The 19,697-nt window shown below is 48.3% G+C and overlaps 1 protein-coding gene across 3 annotated transcripts in view; it reads left to right on the forward strand.

Annotated features, from left to right (window-relative positions):
* UBAP1 (ubiquitin associated protein 1) overlaps positions 1–16,400 on the forward strand; it is a 39,217-nt gene extending 22,817 nt beyond the window's left edge. For 2 of the 3 annotated variants that reach the window (XM_071581716.1, XM_071581717.1), the window contains 6 exons: positions 2,383–2,507; positions 4,818–5,753; positions 9,863–9,901; positions 10,498–10,674; positions 12,468–12,569; positions 15,190–16,400. In XM_071581716.1, the coding sequence (XP_071437817.1) occupies positions 2,383–2,507; positions 4,818–5,753; positions 9,863–9,901; positions 10,498–10,674; positions 12,468–12,569; positions 15,190–15,330 (1,520 nt within the window). In that variant the 3' untranslated portion in view covers positions 15,331–16,400. The remainder of the gene's footprint in view (positions 1–2,382; positions 2,508–4,817; positions 5,754–9,862; positions 9,902–10,497; positions 10,675–12,467; positions 12,570–15,189) is intronic. The other variant, XM_071581718.1, reaches the window with a different exon arrangement.
* Positions 16,401–19,697: the final 3,297 nt, after the last annotated feature.

Raw genomic sequence — 19,697 nt, forward strand, 5'->3', positions numbered from 1 at the left:
TCTCGTAGTGGCTTGTTAGGGCAGGGATGTAACATAAAGCACAGCATCAGAGATCAGGCTGACAGGTACATGTTTGCCAGGGTTAGTCCCAGGAATTCCTCAGTATCCATTAAACTGATAAAAGAATGAAGTGGCCAAAAGCCATATTAAATGACAGTTTGAAAAAAACTTAAATTGTTTCACTTGAACGTGTGGCTGTTGAAAAAATGTCTTCCTTAATACTTTCTTGAGGTAGCTTATTGCTTTAGAATCTGCCATTTGAAGCAATTTGCACCCTCACTACTCAGTGTGTTCAGGCAGGAGATTCAAGCACTTGCAGAAAGAAAAGAGTTCTTGGCTTTCTGAATCAGCTTCCCCCAAACCAGTACTGCTCTGATTGGACTGGAACAAATTGAATACAGTGTGCATCAGGGTTTTGCCTCACAGAGACTTCTTACCATCAAATGTCCTCAAACACTTACTATGTGTTTGTGGGTTTTGCAGCAGAGCTGTACTCAAGATGAGGTCATAGCAGTGCTTGTTATTAGAAGATCAGTAGACTGGGGAGAAACTAGAAGGCTTTTGCTCCTTAGTCGAGCTTTTGAGGTTAAGCTGGCATTTGTTAAGTGCAGCCCATCTAGGTGTGTTTAGTTTTTTTTAATTGGCTGAGCAAAGTGAGAGTTGCTGTATAAATACCACGGTCTGGGCTTGTGCCCCCTGTGGCTGGTGTCTGTTTCAGGTGCAGCTGTGCCACGGGAGGTGCCCAACACTTACCATGTCAGCGGGTCTGACGTAACAGGTATTTGCACACTGAGCAGTGTGGGCTGTGGGATCCATGTGGAGGGGCAGTCCTGCTGCTGGATCATGTGGCTTAGAGCAGGGCCTGGGCCAGTGGGACTGTGCAGAACATGCAGCATCAACAGTCAGCAGGTCTGGTTGTCCCTGACCTGGCCATGATTTGCCACTTTCAGTGCAGAGGCTGCCACAGTTGCTGTTTCTGTGTAAGCAAATGCTTTGGCATGTTGAGTTCCCAAATTGCCAGCTCAGATACAATTCAGATGCCCAGTTGCATGTTCAACATGTTATTCCCTGTAAGGATCAGTGAAAATGCTGTTACCTTCCACCTGGAGTGGTTTTTTGTCCTGGAGGTCCAGGTGGGATGTAGGTTGTTGATCCTGGTGGTTTCCAAGTGGAGGAAACACCACCTGTGTCCTGACAAAACTCTGACCAGCCGGAGCGGTGCATGGAATGAGAGCTCCAGTGGTGACAGCACGTGGACCTGTGACTCCACACTGACAGGATGTTCCTGTTTTTGAAAGCTGCTCTGCCTCTGTGGCTGCCCTGCAGATGAGTCAACAGCGAGGGAACACAAACAGTACTTAAACTGCCATCCGAGTATGAAAATGGGTCAGATAAAAATGGCAAGTCACAGTTCACTGAGCGAGGGGTTGGGCACAGAACACACTCGTAGATGTTGCCATTAATGTCTTTTCTTATCTGCATCACTCAAAGAGAAGTTACAAGTGAGGCCTAGAGGCACTTTTCAGATTGTTACACACGCCAGAAACTTGGCCTGTAATTCCCAAAGCTTAGACCAGTGATCCAAGAGATCACTTTCACTTAATCAAAAAACTGAGTTGAATTTATATTGTGGGTTTTCTCAGACTCCTTCACAGCAGCCCCAGGAAAACACACCAAGAGTCTGGTTGGTTGGAAGTGGTTGAGCTTAAGTGGTTTTACCTTGCCAGTCTGTGGGATGCCTGAAAACTGTCATGCTAAAACATTTTTTAAATATCAGGTGTGATACAAAGGAAAAAGGTAGCACTGGTAAAGTCAGATTGCCTTGTTTCAAAAATCAGAATTGCTGTGCTAAATACTCTTGATATTTCACTGTGTTTTGGTTAAAGTGGAAGGGCTTTGAGTCATCACTTTGACCTTGTGACCACTTCTATCCAAGTGTTACCTCCTACTTGCAAGTCAAAGCCTGGATTTTAGTTTGCCTTAGCTGCTCTGAAACTGGGTCATTTCCAAACCTGTTTTAAATATGACAAAAAGTGAAGGATCTTTTTATAGAGATAGAATACAGGGAAGCTTCAGGATCGAGTTGTGCAGGGATAGTCTTGTCTCAAAGGAAAGACATAGTGGGCGCAGACTTCAGGGTCTGATGGGTTGTTATGTTGTGAGAGTTGTCGTGTTTTTTTAACAGCTCTGAACTAGAACACTTAGAAAAAAACTGAACAAACTCCACAAACAAAACTACTGAGGCATTAAAGTCCAAACAGCTTCAAATGTCGTGTATTGTCACCTGGCGCTCCCAAATACAGCAATATGAGCCTTGATTGAAAGCATTAAACTTGTGAGTTGTGGGGATGTTCTCGTTTCAATTTCTGCTTCTGCTTTTAGGGCCTTTCAGTTACCTTGATGATGTCCCGTTTAAGATAGGAGACAAGTTCAGAACCCCTGCAAAGGTTGGATTACCCATTGGTTTCTGCCTGCCTGATTCCTCTCAGCTTGTCAGAGAAGCCCAGGTGAGTGGTGTGTTTTCCTCTCTGATCTCTCTCCCCTCGCCCCTGGCCCCAGCATGTGGTGCTGTGAATTGCAGTTTGTCACAGTTTGCACACGAGTCATGTCGGTCCTGTGGTGTCATTTCATGCCAGGCAAGTATTTACAGGAGATCTGTTAGACACTATAGAAAGATAAAGGTATGATGGGTCGTGCAAAAGCCATCTACTTGTTACTGCCTTAAAAAACCATGAGGCTTTTATTTTGCAGCACTTATTTTAGTGTATCTGCTTCCAAGAAGCTCAGTGGTTTTATGTAATAGTTACAGTTTTAAATGTTACCCTGCCTAAATTTGAATATAGTTTTTAAGAGCAAAAATGCTAAGAACTGATACCCCTGTGCAATGGCATAATTTCCAGTTCTTGTTTTCTGTGTAGTTCTGAGAGGAAATTCTTTTCAGTCCGTGGGGCAAACAGGTATGGTATGGATGGGTTTCCTGTCTTGAGGAGCATATTTCTGTTAAAATAAGCTGTTAGTAGCATAGAATCAATTGCTTGAGTGTAACTGTTGAAAATCTAATCTTCAAATGCAGGTTTTGATACAGGGAATCTCACTGAGCTGTGCTTTCTCATTTGGATCCATGACTTTCCTTGACCAGTCCCAGCTGATTGTTGCTTTCACTTTCTGTGGCTGATTGGTATAGGCTTTTTCCTTCTAAGCATTAAGTGATCACCTGATTGCCCTGGTAGATGTATTTCCACTCAGTTAAGCTGGCTTGGGAAAGCCAAAGGAGACTCTGATGTCCAGTTTCTGGTTTCATTGTGCAGTGTCTCCATTTTACTGCCAGTGTAATGTGCCCATTCAGACTGCAACACCCTGCACAGTGAGGACAGCTCTTCTCACAGTGCAGTTTGACTCTTCTTACAGCTGTACTGAGAGCCATTTCAGGAAAAATAAAAATAATGCAGCCATACAGCTTCTCACCCTGTTCTATTGTTTTTAGTGTAAAAAAATACAAGGCTTTGTTCAGTTTTCAGTTTATGAGCATACAGATGCAGACACACACAAAGCTGGGGTAGCTCTGCTCCACACCAGGGAGTGTGTGATGAGGGATGGTGTCAGTGCTTCTGCCCGTGGTGTTTTCTGTGTTGGTCAGTTGCATATCACACCTCTTGGAGCTTTAGGGCTCAGGGAGAAGAAGCTGGAGCTGCTACAGGACGGGAAGTGGCACATCACACCGTGAGAATTCTCTGAATCCTTGCTGGCTCCCCTTTAGAACTAGGAATTTGTATGACTTGGCAGCCCCATGGCAAAGTGCTCCTGCTCAGGTGTGTGCCATTGTCTAGCAAGGCTGTCTTAACACTTTTTGTGAGTCCCAGGTCTAACCTACCTGTGGGTTTAGCTCATGGGCTGTGTTCTCTGAACATTTGGTGGCTATTTAAAGATGTATTTGGGCTGTTCAGAATTTTGTCCTTCACCCAAGCCATGATGTGGTCAGCACACTGGTAGTAATAACTTAGAGATGCCTCTGTGCTAACCTGGCCCTGAATGACTTGATGTTAAATGGGAACACCTTGTTAGATCCTGTCAGGGGCTGCAGCACAACCTGCTGCTGCAGGAACGTGTTGCCCATGTTGTAGCCAGTGTGTCCTGTGGCTGGTGAGGCACTGGAGTGAGAGCACAAAGACCTCTTAAACCAGTGGGTGTAAAACTGCAGTATGGAGTGCCTTAGGAATCTTTGAGGGGAAACTGAGTAATACTGTGTTGGCCTTTGGATGTAAAATTACTGTAATCTGGAGTGCCCTGTGGACAGGAGGCAGTCCAGTGGTGCCACATGGGGGTATCCAGTGACATTCCCCTTGCTACATCTGTGTCCTGGGGGAAGAACATGTGAGAGGGTTATGACGCTGATCTTTCAGGGATTTCAGGGAGTTTTCTGAGTTGGAAGGGACCCACAAGGATCATCGGGTCCAGCTCTTAGATGAATGACCCATGCAGGGATCGAACCCATGACTTCAGTGTTAGCACCATGCTCCAACCAACTGAGCTAACTTGGGATGATCAGGACTTCTAAGGCAAAACTAAATGTAGGAAGGAGACAAAATAGGATGTTCTAATCCAGACTGCAGCCAGGGTTTGCCTGCACAGGCAAAATTACCTACTTCTGGTGTTGCCAGCTTTGTTAATCTGCAGGCTGGGAAAAGGTGATAACTGTCTGTGGTAACTCATGTAGCTCTTAACCTCTGTGTTAACTTATGTTGCTGTTACAAGTACCAACTATGATCCTTATAAATTACTTTTTCCCCTTCTCTCCTTTCCCCTCCACCTCCACCCAGTATGACTTCGCACTGGAAAAGAAAACAATCGAGTGGGCTGAAGACATCAAAAGAATCCAGGCTGCCCAGAGAGAAGCTGAACGCAAGGCAGAGGAAGCACTAGGGAACTCCAGAGCAGCTCCAGAGGACAGCAGCAGGGTGGGGTTCTCAGAGGGACCTTGCCCTGAAGCCATGCCTCCTCCCATCAACCCCATCCTCGCCAGCCTGCAGCACAACAGCATTCTCACTCCCACGCCTGCCAACAGCAGCTCTGTCAAGCAAAAGGTCCTCAGCCCACCTCGTCCCAAAGCAGATTTTAACCCTGCTGATTTTGAACGTGAAGAAGACCCGTTTGACAAACTGGAATTAAAAACTATCGATGATAAGGAGGAATTAAAAAATATCCTTGAAATTCATGTTGGTACTACTGGGCCAATTGTTGCCCAGCTGTTAGATAATACTTTGCCGAAAGGAGGGTCTGAGTCTGTGTTGCAAGAGGAAGAAGTTCTGGCATCCATAGAAAGGGCCACGTTGGACTTCAAACCCCTTCACAAACCCAATGGCTTTATCACTTTACCACAGCTGGGAAACTGTGAAAAGATGTCCTTGTCTTCCAAAGTGTCCCTTTCCCCAATCACTTCAGTGAGCAATATCAAATCCCTGTCCTTCCCTAAGCTTGACTCCGATGAGAGCGATCAAAAGGCATCAAAGCTCGCCAGCACTTTCCACAGCACTACCTGTCTCCGCAATGGCACTTTGCTCAGCTCCCTGCAGGCCTGTGCTCAGAGCAAAGCCAGTGAACTGAATGGACACCACTTGGCTGGTCTTTCTGCTCTAAGTGAGGACAGTGCCAGGGAGACACCGGCATCCTCTTTCTCATCCAAACTCTGTTCCCTGGCTGCGCCGACTGTTTGTACAGACGAGGAGTCATCTCAAAGCACATCGACCCCGGAAAAGGTGCAGTGGAGCAGAGCTGGGGCTGCTGGGGAGAGGTGGAGCTGAAGAGGCAGATCCTGCCTCTAAATCCTCCTGTGTCTTTGGTTATAGTTTCATTTAGTAGGAATGATGTGCAGATCCTCTTGTTTTACGTGGCAAATTTATCAATCCAACAGGTCTTCATGCTGGCAGTTCTGAATCTCAGATTATTATTCTGTAGTTTTTCCCCAAATTTGATGGTTTTAGACTAATTCTAGTAATTTTTCTTTCAGCTTTTCAGCTCTTATTTGTTGTTGATAGTTGCACTAAGTTGAACTAAGTATATAAGTCATCTTCTGTGTACAGTCCTGCATTTTGTGCTATCCACTTCAGATTCTGAAGTGCTGTTAGGCTTTGACTCAGATCTCATCTGAGTTTCTTCCTCAGTTTGTTTATTTATTTGCTGGATAAATGGGCATGCTGACTTCTCAAGGAATAGAAATAATAATAGATTGAAAAATACAGATGTGCCGTGTCATTTAGGGAAGCAAAAAGGGCTTGCGGGGCTGACCTGCAGTGAAATAAGTGGGTTTTTTATTTTTAATTCACTTCCTGAGCTCTTTTAAAATGCTGTATTTGAAAGGAAGAAAATTCTGGTGGTTTGAAATCTGGTATCCATCCTCTTCATTGTGAAGGAGGGTGGAGGGATTGCTTGGTGGAGACCAAAACCAGTCTTAGAGATTATCTTGTGTTTTTAATGTCACAGTTGGTCGCTGTTCAGCTCTGAGATGGGAGACAGACTCTGCATGTCCTCACTCTTGTTGCAAGTTCTAAAATTACTTTGAGGACACCAACTTCACACCAGCTGTTGCTTTTGTCTCTTTGTGAACAGGAGCAGAGATTAGAGTAAGTTGTGGCCTTTTTTTATAAAGAACCTCAGCTCTGGTCACCAATACTCATGAAGGCGAGCGAAAGCTGTGTAGTCAAACCCTTGAGATGTTTCTGAAATCTGGGGTGTTTTCCTGTCCGATATCAGCAGTGTTTCAGTGGTGCCGTGGTTTTACTGTAGGTCTCTGTGTGACTGTGTGCTCTGAAACAAGTGATGCTCCTTCTCTGTCGTTGTTCTCTCACCTGTTTTCAGGCTTAGATAAATGCACTAATAATTGTGAAATGCAGTATTCTGGGAAATAGTGTATTTGTCAGGAGAAGAGCTGGTTAATGATGACTAGAACTAGTTTAGTACTGTAAGTTTTGGCAGGAGCAGCAGAGTGCTGAGCTCCTGCCACAGGTCAGTGGTGTGAGAGGTGATGGTGGGGTTGTAGCTCAGAGGTGCAACCTCAGTTACAAAACATGAAGCAGCTCTGGGGACTAAGATGAAAGATCACTTACAACTAGACAGATGGGCATTAAGATGACCAGATTTCCCCTCTTAACTATTCAAAATCTCCCTGCTGGATCAAAATTTATTAAAGACCAAGAGGGAGCATGTTGAGAATGCTGTCAGGGAAGATGCAAAGCGACAAAAAAAAAGAAAAAGGAGACTTACTAAGAGAAGTAATAAAGTTCTTAATTTGAAACTATTTCTCCTTTGGAAGCAGCAAACCAGGAAAGAGCTATGCTGACAGAACTAGTTCTTTCTGGTTAAATTCCAAGACTTCAGGTTGTACTTGTTTCGTGTTTCCACAGTGTAGTCCCAGTGACTGGAAAATGACAGCTGAGATGCAAGAAATTGAAGTAAATGGAACAAAAGAATTTAAGTAAATGTAACAAAAATCCTGAGTATAAATATAACAGAAAGCAGTCAGAGTCAAATGTAGAATAAGCCTGTCCTTTTTCACAAAGTCATTCTAGTGGTTTTGGTTGGAAGGGACCTTAAAGATCATCTTGTTCCAGTCCTCTGCCATGGGCAGGGACACCTTTCCCTGGAACATTTTTCTCCAAGCCCTGTCCAGCCTGGCCTTGAGCACTCCCAGGGGTGGGGCATCCACAACTTCCCTGGGCACCCTGTTCAGTGCCTACCACCCTCACAGGGAAGAATTTCTTCCTAATATCCAATCTAACTCTGCCTTAAGTCAGTGTAAAGCCATTCCCTTTGTCCTGTCACTGCTCTTGTCCAAGGTCCCGCTCCAGCTCTCTTGGAGCCCCTTTAGGTACTTGAAGGTGCTGTAAGGTTTCCCCAGAGCCTCCTTTCCTCCAGGCTGAACACCCCCAGCTCTCCCAGCCTGTCTCCATAGCAGAGGTGCTCCAGCCCTGTGAGCATCTTTGTGGCCTTCTCTGGACTCAGACAGCTCCACATCTTTCTTGTGCTGAGGCACCACTGCAGGTGGGGGTGCAGAATCCCTTCCCAGGCCCTGCTGTGGGCACAGCCCAGCATGTGCTTGGCTTTCTGGGCTGTGAGGGCACATCAATGGGTCACACTGACCTTCTGTGTCATGGTGAGGTTTTCATCAACCAACCCACCAAGAGCCCCAAGTCCTTCCCCTCAGGGCTGCTCTCAGTCCATTCTCTGCCTCAGGACAATTGTATGTCCCAGTGTATCCCACACTGATTCTGTATTTTTTTTCCTAGACTATAAATTGTAACTTTGAATTAGCAGTTACCACTAGAGGTTTTGCTTTATCAGTGAATAGGATCAAGGAATTTTTGGATGGAAATAAATCTGTGGTTTCTCTGTTTCTCCGAGGCTACACAGGTTCTGTCCTGGTCCCCTCTTCTCACTTTTTTGGCTTGTTTTTGCTTTTTTTGAAGCTCAGTGATTTGATTTTTCAAAGGTTTGGGAGAAAGAGAAAAAACTAGTGAAGACAACAGGGGGAAATTAAACTCAAGTAGATTGTAGAGGAGCAGTTGGTTTTCCCAGACTCTTCAGTCTCTGGTGCCAGAAGCAGTTTTGGTTTTCCTGCCTGCAGCACCAATAACAAAGCATCATCCTTCAGTCTGATCACCAACTGATTTCAGGGCTACTCCAGACCCCCATCTCAGTGTATCCCGTACTCTCTAGTGCTTTTTGCCCTGGAAAAAGTGCATGGAAGAGGGAAGTGTGTGTGAAGAGCTCTGAACCACCTGCCACCATGAGGGGAGCTTCTCAGGTACCCCAGTCCATCAGAGTGAATATCATGTCTTTGGCTTTGTCTTCTAGAAGAAAAATTCTTACTCTGGAGGTTAAAATGGTCAGACATGGAGATGGTGGTTTGGGATCTTTTTGCAAATAAATGGAATTTTTCAAAATCCTAATAGATTTTGTCAGAACTGGTTTTCTGTGAAGGGTCTTTTCCTGTTCAGTTTGCACCTGAGGAAGGTCTTTCTGAAGGATGTGGGCAAGATTTCAAGCCATTTATGTTGGCACAATAAGCATTAAGAAATTGAAAAACCTGCAGTTTTTGGTCCACAGTGATTGTTTGTGATCTATTCCAACTGTGTGTAAAATGCAGGAGTTCCAAATGTATGAAGTGAAACGTCAGATATGGTGGGGCCAAGGCCTGACTTTGCACTGCTCTTACCTTGGGCCAAGTCCTACAAAGCAGTGGGTTGGGTGCACCCTCTGACACCTGGTTTTGGGGACACAGGGCAGGGGGAACGTGACCCACCCTCATTGGTGTGCTGGGTAGAAAAGTCATGGGCTCTCTTTGGCCAGTGAACCATGTTGGGCCTGTGTGGTTTATGGAACTCAGTGCTTTGGGAGTAGAAAAGGGGTGTATTTTTCTCTTACCCCTTCTCATGGTCAAAAAGTTGTCTCCAGGCAACACTTCAAACTTACCCCATTACTGAGGCTGTGTAGAACTGGGTCAGGAGCTGAAGTGGAGCCAACATGTTACCCTGAGCTGTGTGAACTCAGCTACTGCAGTGACAGACCAAACAAGCTTACAATGATTATGAGACTACACACATCCTTCTTGGAGTATAATCCATTTGTAGAGTGCTGAGAGAAGAAATCCTCATGATGGCTGTTCTGGAGCTACACACTATGGGTGGCTGTTCTTTAGCTCCTTCTGCATGTGAGATACGTGATGTCCATGTCTCACACAGAAGCCTGATCAGACCTTGAGTCTGCATTGAGCAGTGCAGTGTTCTATAAAACCCTCCTCCCCCAGCAGTGGCAAATTCTACTCCCTGGTGTATAATGTTTATAATTGTTTTATTTGTGTGTTGTCCAGCAGGTACACCCAGACTACAAGGAAACAGAAATCCCTGTGGTAAGTTTTCCAAATTCTTTGCACAGGATCATGTTTGTGATAATCTCTAGCTGTAGTGTTGCTGTGAGTACAGAAAATCATGGCCGGCGAGTAAACCTGTGGTGAGGGAATCAGTCTCTGTTCTCCTCTGAGGTGTGGGGTTTGGCTGTATCATGACCTTCACTGTTGCAGTGTTTGGGTGTTCAAAGATTTTTGTCTCACCAGTAGTGGGGTTTTATTGTGAAGAATCTGAGTTGTTGATGGTTGTTTTGAGAATTAAAAAGAGTGTGGTAGGATTGACCCTGAGATCAGCTCAGTGGGTTAAAACTTGGTTGTAATAATGCCAAGGTCGTGGGTTCAATCCCCTGTGTGGGCCATTGACTTGAATTGGACTCGATGATCCTTGTGGGTCCCTTCCAACTCAGAATAGTCTGTGATTCTACTCAGCCTTTGTGCACTGCTCTGTTTCATCCTCACAGTGTGTAACTTCCCAGAGGTAGCATAGAAAGCCTTTTGAATTAGTTACAAAAGGGGTATCCTGGGTCTGCATTAGCCACAAACAGGCTGTGGGGATGGAGCAGATGTGACCATCCCTTCAGCCTCTGCTTTCCCCTCAGGTAACACACCAAAACTTCCCAGTGACTAAAGTGCCCAGCAGCAGCAGCATTGGCCCTGAGCTGCAGCAGGGCCTGTCCCCGAGCGAGAGGCACTGCGTGGAGACCGTGGTCAACATGGGCTACTCGCCAGAGAGCGTCCTCAGAGCCATGAAGAAGAAGGGACAGAACATAGACCAGGTAAGAGCCTGTCCAGTACAGAGAGAGGCTTTGTTGGATGCTGATTCTGCTGAGAAGCAATCCTGGTTTGCAGAATGGATGGGGGAACACTGTGCTCCTCACAGGGGGTTGCAGACTGTAAGTAAATACAATGGCAGTGCTGGAGGAGTTATCACCTGTCAGTGAGGGCTCCCAAAACCAAAGAGAAGAGTGCTTGTGTTTGTTCCTGATGAGAGACTGTTCAGGTTGGCCACATGTGGGAGTGCTGGGTTGGAGCCATGCCGGGCTTGGGATGGCTCCCAGCTGTGCGTGAGGCTGGAGAGGAACTGCATCTTCCCAGGAACTGCAAACCCATCCAAAGGAAGCTTAGCGTGGCTCTGCACCACACTTGGTGCCATATGGCAGAAATACAGCCAACTTCCCCTGTTCTGAGCACAAGGGCTTCCAATGCTGACAATCTCTCCTTGTAGAGGGATTGGCCCCTGCAGGCCTGGGACAGCCCTGAAAGGCTCCTGCAGGGCCCCACTGACCGACTTCTGTGTGCACCCTGATGCTCCTGCCTCATGTGTTGCCTCAAATGCCCGCTAAAACCAGGTCACTGAGCTGAAAGCGCTGCGGGGTGGAGTGTGGCTCTGGGTCCTGGATCCACTTCAAACACTTTTAAACGGGGAGAGCACGGCCAGACTGTGTGTGCTGGCCCTAGGCGGGTTCTGGGTGCTGCACTGGGCTGTGCCTGGGCAGGAGGGGCCCTGAGCAGGCTGTGTGTGCTGGGCAGGAGGGTCACAGGGGCTGTGTGTGCTGCACAGGGGCTGTGCCTGGGCAGGAGGGTCACAGGGGCTGTGTGTGCTGCACAGGGCTGTGCCTGGGCAGGAGGGTCACAGGGCAAGCTGTGTGTGCTGGACAGGGCTGTGCCTGGGCAGGAGGGTCACAGGGCAAGCTGTGTGTGCTGGGCAGGGGGCTGTGTGTGCTGCGCAGGGGCTGTGCCTGGGCAGGAGGGTCACAGGGGCTGTGTGTGCTGCACAGGGCTGTGCCTGGGCAGGAGGGTCACAGGGCAGGCTGTGTGTGCCTGGGCAGGGGGGGTCCCTCGGCAGGCTGTGGGTGCTGTGCAGGGCTGTGCCTGGGGAGGGCGGTCACAGGGGCTCCTGGGGCCCACTCCCTGCACATTGAGAGCAGCTTCAGATCTGCACTGGAGTGAAGTGTGTTGTCACATGGGAAACAATGTCCCTGGGAGGGTAGTTTTAAACCCTGCTGTACTTGCAGGCTGTGTTCTTTCACACACCTCACATTACCCACCTGGCCCTTCCCCATACTGCTCAGAGCTGAGGACAGGTAGCAAATCTGGCAGCATTTCTGTGTGTGAGCTGGGATTTGAAGCTCACTCACCAGTGTGCTGAGTGGATCTTCCAAGGCTGGCTGCTTTCAGATTGCATCAGCTCTTGTGCATGTCTGAGAGGAAGCTGAAAGCTGGCATGTCTTGGCTGCTGGACCTACAGTTCCATTTTTAAAACTTGTAGTATAAAAAGCACACTTAAACTTCTGCCTTCTGCTCTGGTGTCAGGCACAGAGGGCTAAAGATACACTCGGGAGGTGCTTTCAAGACGATGTTCAGAGCACAGGAGGACAGAAGGGCTCGTCTGCTTTCTCTGCACAAGCTCTTGTGCCAAGAGTGTCTCAGCTGTACCAAGAAGGGCTTTTATCTCCATCCCTGAAGTGCAGGGTGGGGCTGTGCCCAACCCTCTGCACGTACAGAGGTGCTGTGCAAGCACTGCAAACGCCACACAACAAACTGACTTTTGTTTCTTCGTTCCCCACAGGTGCTGGATTACCTGTTTGCACATGGACAGCTTTGTGAGAAGGGCTTTGACCCACTTCTTGTTGAAGCAGCTTTGGAAATGCACCAGTGTTCAGAGGAGAAGGTGAGGGTGCAGTGTGTGCAGGAACAGAGGGAATGTGCCATGACAGGGAATTCCAGCAGCAGTTCCTCTGGCTGATGTAACTCTGCCTTTCATGGCAATGCTGCCTTGTTTCCAAAACTGACTGCCAAAGGGCATCTCTGTGTTGATAAAGCTAAGATTTGTTAAAGCATTAGAATTTCTCTGCATTGTTCTGCTACTCATTTGCATGCACTTTTATGGGGGCAGGACTTTTTTAAAACCCTGCTTACTGTGGTCATAATGTTTTGAATGCCCAGAGTTCCCTTGTGGGCAAGGTGCTTGGTACAGGGACAGGTAACTTCAGCACCAGCAATGTCTTTCAAACCCTGCCAGCCTGCCCTGGCCATGAATTTTCTCCCTTGTACAAATGTGTCTGCCTGACTGCTCAGCAAATTGGTTTAGGGCTCGCTCTGGAAGAAGATAGAAAATGTGTTTTGGGGTCTGTTCCACTGTCTGGCTGCCTTATCAGCACCAAAGGTGCAGCAGGAGCAGGTAGCCAGGGCAGCAGGGCTGATGCCTTCAAAGGCCAGAAAGAACCCTCTAACACTCCTTTTTGAATATTAGAAAGCAAGGCATTCTTTATTTACAGCATGCTGAGTGTGTAGGAATCACGTTCAGAGTGTGCACCAAGTTAAAGAGGTGCCATCCCTGCCATAGCACTGCCCTCTCCATGCTGGCACCCCTCAGAGGAGCCATCCCTGCCACAGCACTGCCCTCTCCATGCTGGCACCCCTCAGAGGAGCCATCCCTGCCACAGCACTGCCCTCTCCACCCCTCTGACACCCCTCAGAGGTGCCATCCCTGCCATAGCACTGCCCTCTCCATGCTGACACCCCACCGAGGTGCCATCCCTGCCACAGCACTGCCCTCTCCATGCTGACACCCCACCGAGGTGCCATCCCTGCCACAGCACTGCCCTCTTCATGCTGGCACCCCTCAGAGGAGCCATCCCTGCCATAGCACTGCCCTCTCCATGCTGACACCCCACCGAGGTGCCATCCCTGCCACAGCACTGCCCTCTCCACCCCTCTGACACCCCTCAGAGGAGCCATCCCTGCCACAGCACTGCCCTCTCCACCCCTCTGACACCCCTCAGAGGTGCCATCCCTGCCATAGCACTGCCCTCTCCATGCTGACACCCCACCGAGGTGCCATCCCTGCCACAGCACTGCCCTCTTCATGCTGGCACCCCTCAGAGGAGCCATCCCTGCCATAGCACTGCCCTCTCCATGCTGACACCCCACCAAGGTGCCATCCCTGCCACAGCACTGCCCTCTCCATGCTGGCACCCCTCAGAGGAGCCATCCCTGCCACAGCACTGCCCTCTCCACCCCTCTGACACCCCTCAGAGGAGCCATCCCTGCCACAGCACTGCCCTCTCCACCCCTCTGACACCCCTCAGAGGAGCCATCCCTGCCACAGCACTGCCCTCTCCACCCCTCTGACACCCCTCAGAGGAGCCATCCCTGCCACAGCACTGCCCTCTCCACCCCTCTGACACCCCTCAGAGGAGCCATCCCTGCCACAGCACTGCCCTCTCCACCCCTCTGACACCCCTCAGAGGTGCCATCCCTGCCACAGCACTGCCCTCTCCATGCTGACACCCCACCGAGGTGCCATCCCTGCCACAGCACTGCCCTCTCCACCCCTCTGACACGCCTCTGAGGTGCCATCCCTGGTACAAAGGCATTATTTCTATATTAGTAAGCTATCTAATATAGGTTTCAGCTACAGGATCTTTTTTTAGGCCTGTTGTGTGCCAGGTTATTACATGAAGTGTTTGGAAGTGCAGCCCAACCCTCACCCCAGACATACATTTGCCTTCCTGCCTTGCCCAAACTGTTGATCAGCTTGCAAAGAGAGGAACAGCAGTGTGAGGACAGGAAGGGAGTGAGTTGAGGAAACGCATTTCCTACTGGCTCAACCCAAAAATTGGAAATGGTTATCTCCTGAATCCCCATTTCACCCTGCTTGTGTGTTTGGGATTTTTCTTTCCCCTGCAGTAGAGCAGAGGCATCATAAATGGCAGAGGGTTCACAAAAATGATCAGCTGACTCGCTTCTTGCCACTTTGTTTTGTGAAAGCTCAGGGAGGATTTGCAGTTGGTGTTGGTAGTATTGTATGTGCACAGTGGGGTTGGTGCTAATCCCCCACGTTTGCCTTAGATCTGAGAAGCCAGTTGATTAGCAAGGGCTGCTGTGCTGTTCCAAATGTCAAAGTAACTTTGAAAAAAAGAATTCATATGCAGCAGGAGGAGGTGGGGGCCATTAATCAGCACTTTTGGGAGCTCAGATGGGGCCAGGCTGATCAATTTCCTTCTGGAAGGGAGATACCCCCACAGACTGAGCTTTTGTGCCCTTGTTGAAGAGAATTTTGGAAATACAGGACAGCAGACAGAGGGTACTGAAGGTGAGGCCCTCTGGGCTGCTGCACCGAGCTGTGCCAGCTCTGGTGTGAGCAGTTTCCCCAAACAGAGCCAGAACAGGCTGTGCCTGGGCAGGAGGAACCCACAACCGTGGCAACCCAGACAGGCTCTGTGCTCAACCTCCACCGGGCACTGATCCACTTGTCCCTTGTGAATAATGGGCTGTGTGTCTTTCAGATCACAGAACTTCTCCAGCTAATGAGTCAGTTTAAAGAAATGGGCTTTGAACTGAATGACATTAAGGAGGTCTTATTATTACATAACAACGACCGACACAACGCTTTGGAAGATCTAATGGCCCGTGCAGGAGCCAGCTGAAGACACATTCCTGGGTTCTTGGTGTGCAGTGGAGCAGGACCAGCCCTGCCACCTTCACATCCAGAGTGACTTGCTCTCAGCGGAAAGGAGTCCAGCTTTTTCCATACAAGGGAGAGTGACTGAGCAAGCCCACCCGTGTGCATCACTCCAGTGTTTCTCTTTCCACTGAGGGCCAACTTTCTTTCTGAAATTAAATTTTTGAAGTGTCCTTTCCTAAGTTTCCTTTTTCCAGCTCGGCCACAGACAGTTCAGACTGCCCAGCCTCTACTGGAATTGTATATAGGTAGAGATGGAGTGGTTCCCCCTCACTGTTGCACTGGAGTTGGAGAAGAATATTAAGTTGGTTCTGAAACTAGGTTCTTTGAAGCTGCTTTCATGGTGTCTTGTCTGCTTGTACTGAATTACTTGACTGTGTCAGAGTCCCAGATTAACTGGTTGAAGTTGACCTTTAGTGCAATGGAGTTTTATTTTTTTGGTTGAAAGTTAGTCTGTAACTTAGTAAAACACTGGTTCAGAAACTGTCACTATGCATAAAGAGAGAGCCTTGTTTAGTCCTCTTGGTTTTGGTTTTTTAGCCATGCATCCAACACTTCTGCCAGACATAAGTTCAGTGACCAATGCTCAGTGGTGTGTAGGTTCCCTTGGAGCAGGTAAGCTGTGAACTCTGGACCTGCAGCTTGTGCTGGTTCTTGAACCTGAAGGCAGAGAGCTAGGGCTCAGTATTCTTAGTCCCCCAGGCTTGTAGGATATTTTAAGACAATGCCCTGCTAGGAGATCAGTTATCTTTTTGTTTTAAATAATACTCAGTGTGATGCAGGAGGTTTCTTTCAAGCACTTTCTTTAAAACAAATATACTCACTGCGTTAGTTCCATTTTTCACACTGCTATAGAATTACCTGATAACATCTAGTACTACAAATCAGGTTTGGGGTTGTTTTTGATAGATCAAAGTATTATGTTGTACATTGTTCAAGTTCTAAATACATAAAATACCAGCAGTCTTGAGGATTCTCTAATTTGCAACATATTTTGATTCTGCAGAAGAACAACTAATAAAACCCTCCAATATAGCTCCCAGTGTCATGGTTCCCATCTCTCACACTCTTTGGCTTCAGCAGACGAAGAACTCGCTGGGTCCTGCCAGCTCCTGTGGACTTGGGCAGAACAACCAGACCTGTCTGGGCCGTGGTGCAGTGGTGGAGTGTGCTGTGCTTCTCTGGGGCTTCTTTCTGTCCTGTGGCAAAAACTAAGCCTGGGCACCCACACTCACGGCGGAGCCAGAGCGTTGGGCTGACACAGGGAGAACAGCTCAGCCCTTTGCTGCAGTGTAGGGTTTTTGGTAGGAGGTTTTAGCTTATCAGGACTGTGAGGGGGTGGCATTTATCTCCATTTTGTTAACTTTCTATGACCAAAACATCTAATCTGGGCCCAGTGTGAACTTCTGGAATTCTCTGTGAGGTGCCCAAGTATGTTAATTACATACCTTTGCTTAAAATTATGTGGGGATTGCAGGGATGTAGCTGGCAAGTGTCTGGGAGATGTGGAGAGGGACGATGAGGACTGTGGCAGGTTGCCCTGCACATATCCTGTGGTGTTGAACTTCATGTGAGGCTGAAATTAAAACTTGTCTAAGAAGGACATGCAGCTGGTGGGACAGCAGCTGCTGCTTCTATGGGTGCAGGTAATGCCTGGCTTTTTTTCACAGGTGAGAAATGTGACAGTTTGAAGCAAGAAAATGGGGTTCATGATTTATGAGAAAACCTGAAAACCAAAACTCAACCTGCTTTACCATCACTGCTGAGAGCAGTTGTAGTGCTTGTTTCAGTTTTCTCAGAACTGATGCCCAAACAGGTCTCCATCTGGTACCAGATAGTCCTGAGGGGGCAAGAAACCTTGCCAGTGGAAAAACAACTATTTAGACCAAACCTCTGAATAAAATAATTTCTCTGGTTCTCTTAATGTGTGCTGTTTTTTCAGTTGCCCTGCGGGGTCTGGTTCTTAACCCCCCTGGAGTACCCCCTGCTTGTGGGGGCTGTGGCAGGGTCTCCCGTGCTCCCGGCTGCTTAGGGGACTGGCTGCACCCTGGGCCTTTTCCTTGCGTTCTCAGGTCAGATGGATTTATGTACTGCCACTTGGCACTGCTGTGCCTTTGCCAGAGGCTCTGCCTGGCACTGAGGGCTGGGTGCCTTGGAGGGAGGGCTGTAGAGGCAGAGCCAAAATCAGTGGCTGGAGCTGTGGGAGCAGAGGTGCTGCTCGTGGTCACTGCTGTGTGTGAGGGTGACTTCTTCCTGGGATCCTGTAGCTGGGCCATGGGAGCAGCAGATTCCCCCTGGCACAGCTGCTGGAGCAGCCCTGGGCAGTCAGAGCCTGTGTCAGCAGCTTTCCTGCACTGGCTGGCCAAGAAGGGGAGATGATCTCTGGCCAACTGCCAGCCCCAGTTAATCTTTTTGCAATCAAATGGGCATTTTGATCACATTTAGAGTGATTTTTACCTGAGTCCTGTAGTATAAATGGAATTTTATTTTAAATTATGTCAGCTGTTGAAATAAAATATCAGGCCTCTTCCATGAGCATCAATAGTCTTTGTTGCACCTGAATCCCAAACTGAACCCATTTTAGTTGTATTTATTTGACTGTACATGGCCAAGCTCTCTTCATGTCTTAGACAGCTGCAATGACACTTTCACATGCATTTCCTCAAGCCGAAATGAAAACCTTCCCTGTCAGTGGAATATCAAACAGGAAGAAGGGCATGACACTTAAAATGCTCATTTAGCAGATTTTCATACAAGACGTAAAGCAGCAAGTTGGTAATAACCCTAAAAGTGAAAAGCGTTACCATTTCTGACACCAGCTTTGGTAGTTTCTGTTGCATATGAGGAGTCTCGTGTTGGTGTCTCATGGTGTGCAGCACTTCAGCCACATCCATGTTATGGCCAAGGATGGGCAGATCTCCACAGCCAGGGCTGCTTTTTTTTTATTTTAGTCAAGTCTCGCATTCAGTAGGGAAAATAAAATTTGGAGAATAGGCTGATGATAAAAGGTTATGTTTAGGAAGGTACAGTCTTGTGGATTGGCTGTATGACTCCACTTTAAAAAAAGGTTGTATTAGACCTTGGGAAACTGTGTTTGCTGTTCTGATTTTTGTTGTTTCTCAGGGTCCCTGGCCATTCCTCCAGGGACCAGATAGTTCCTGCTCTGGGAACTGGATCTGGGGCTCACATGTGCCAGACAGACTTGCCTTTCTCACAGCAGACCAGGTGGAATTCACAGGTCACTCAAATCTGGCAGCTGACTTAACTCATATCTCTGCCCATGGAAGTTTTTGGTCACTCCTCTGTCTTGTCACAACTGTCTCTGAAACACTGAGGTCAGGACATGGCACTGTTGGTTGTGCAAATGGCTCTTCTTATGTCCTGCTTTAGAAATGTTCATCTGTAAGACACTGAAAGTGCCTGTGAATGTACTTTGCTGAGGGGCTCATTAAAACCTGGACATGTATTTAACCAATACCTCCCAAATGTCAGAGCACGTGTAGGGAAAGTTTTCCTCCCTCTCACTGTTTCTGGCTGAGCATCAGCTTTTCCCATGACCTGTGCACACATTCTAGAGCCTGACCTTTTCCTTGGTTCCAAACAAACTTGCAAAACTCCTCAGCTGGTCCCTGACAGCCCTGTTTGCTGTCCATGAGCTCACTGAGAAAGTGCTGGGGAAACCAAGTGTTCACACCCTTGTTTGCTTTCAGCAAGGACAAGGGCTACCCAGCTGCCTCTGTTCCCCTCACCCTGCTCCTGGGAAAGCCCAGCCAGGCCCAGGAGGTGGAGGGAGCTGTTCCAGAATGGCCTCAGCAGGGTGCTGGGTGCTCTAGGTGGTGGTCAGGCACCAATGCTCTCTGCTCTGCACAAGCACCAGGAGTCTTGCACATTTCTCTGGGCAAGGAAGGCCTCTGAACAGTGGGCTGAGACCTGGCCTCAAGTGTGACCTGCTGGTGGTGTGTACCCTGGACACAGGAACCACCTTGAGAGCCGGAAATTCAGATCCCTGAGAAACTGTTCTTTGCTCCACAAAGAAATCCAGTCACAGTTGCCAGATGGAGACTAATCAGTGCTAAGAACACCCCAACAGTCAGGACAGTGATGTGGGATTCACTTCTGCTCCCCAGGCCTACAGTGTGTGACATTCCTGGGAGTGCCTGCACCGAACGTGGATCCCAGAGTGTCACTGTGATTCCTGCACTGCTGCTCAGCCTGGCTGGGCTCCTGGGGAAGCTGTGGAGGCAGCCAGGACAGTGCACAGCTGGTCAGGCAGCAGTGCTGTTACCCCTGGCATTTCTGGCTGCTTAGCAGGCCTGGGATGAGCTACCACAG

The sequence above is a fragment of the Pithys albifrons genome, chromosome Z, assembly GCF_047495875.1.
Source record: "Pithys albifrons albifrons isolate INPA30051 chromosome Z, PitAlb_v1, whole genome shotgun sequence".
Taxonomy (NCBI): domain Eukaryota; kingdom Metazoa; phylum Chordata; class Aves; order Passeriformes; family Thamnophilidae; genus Pithys; species Pithys albifrons.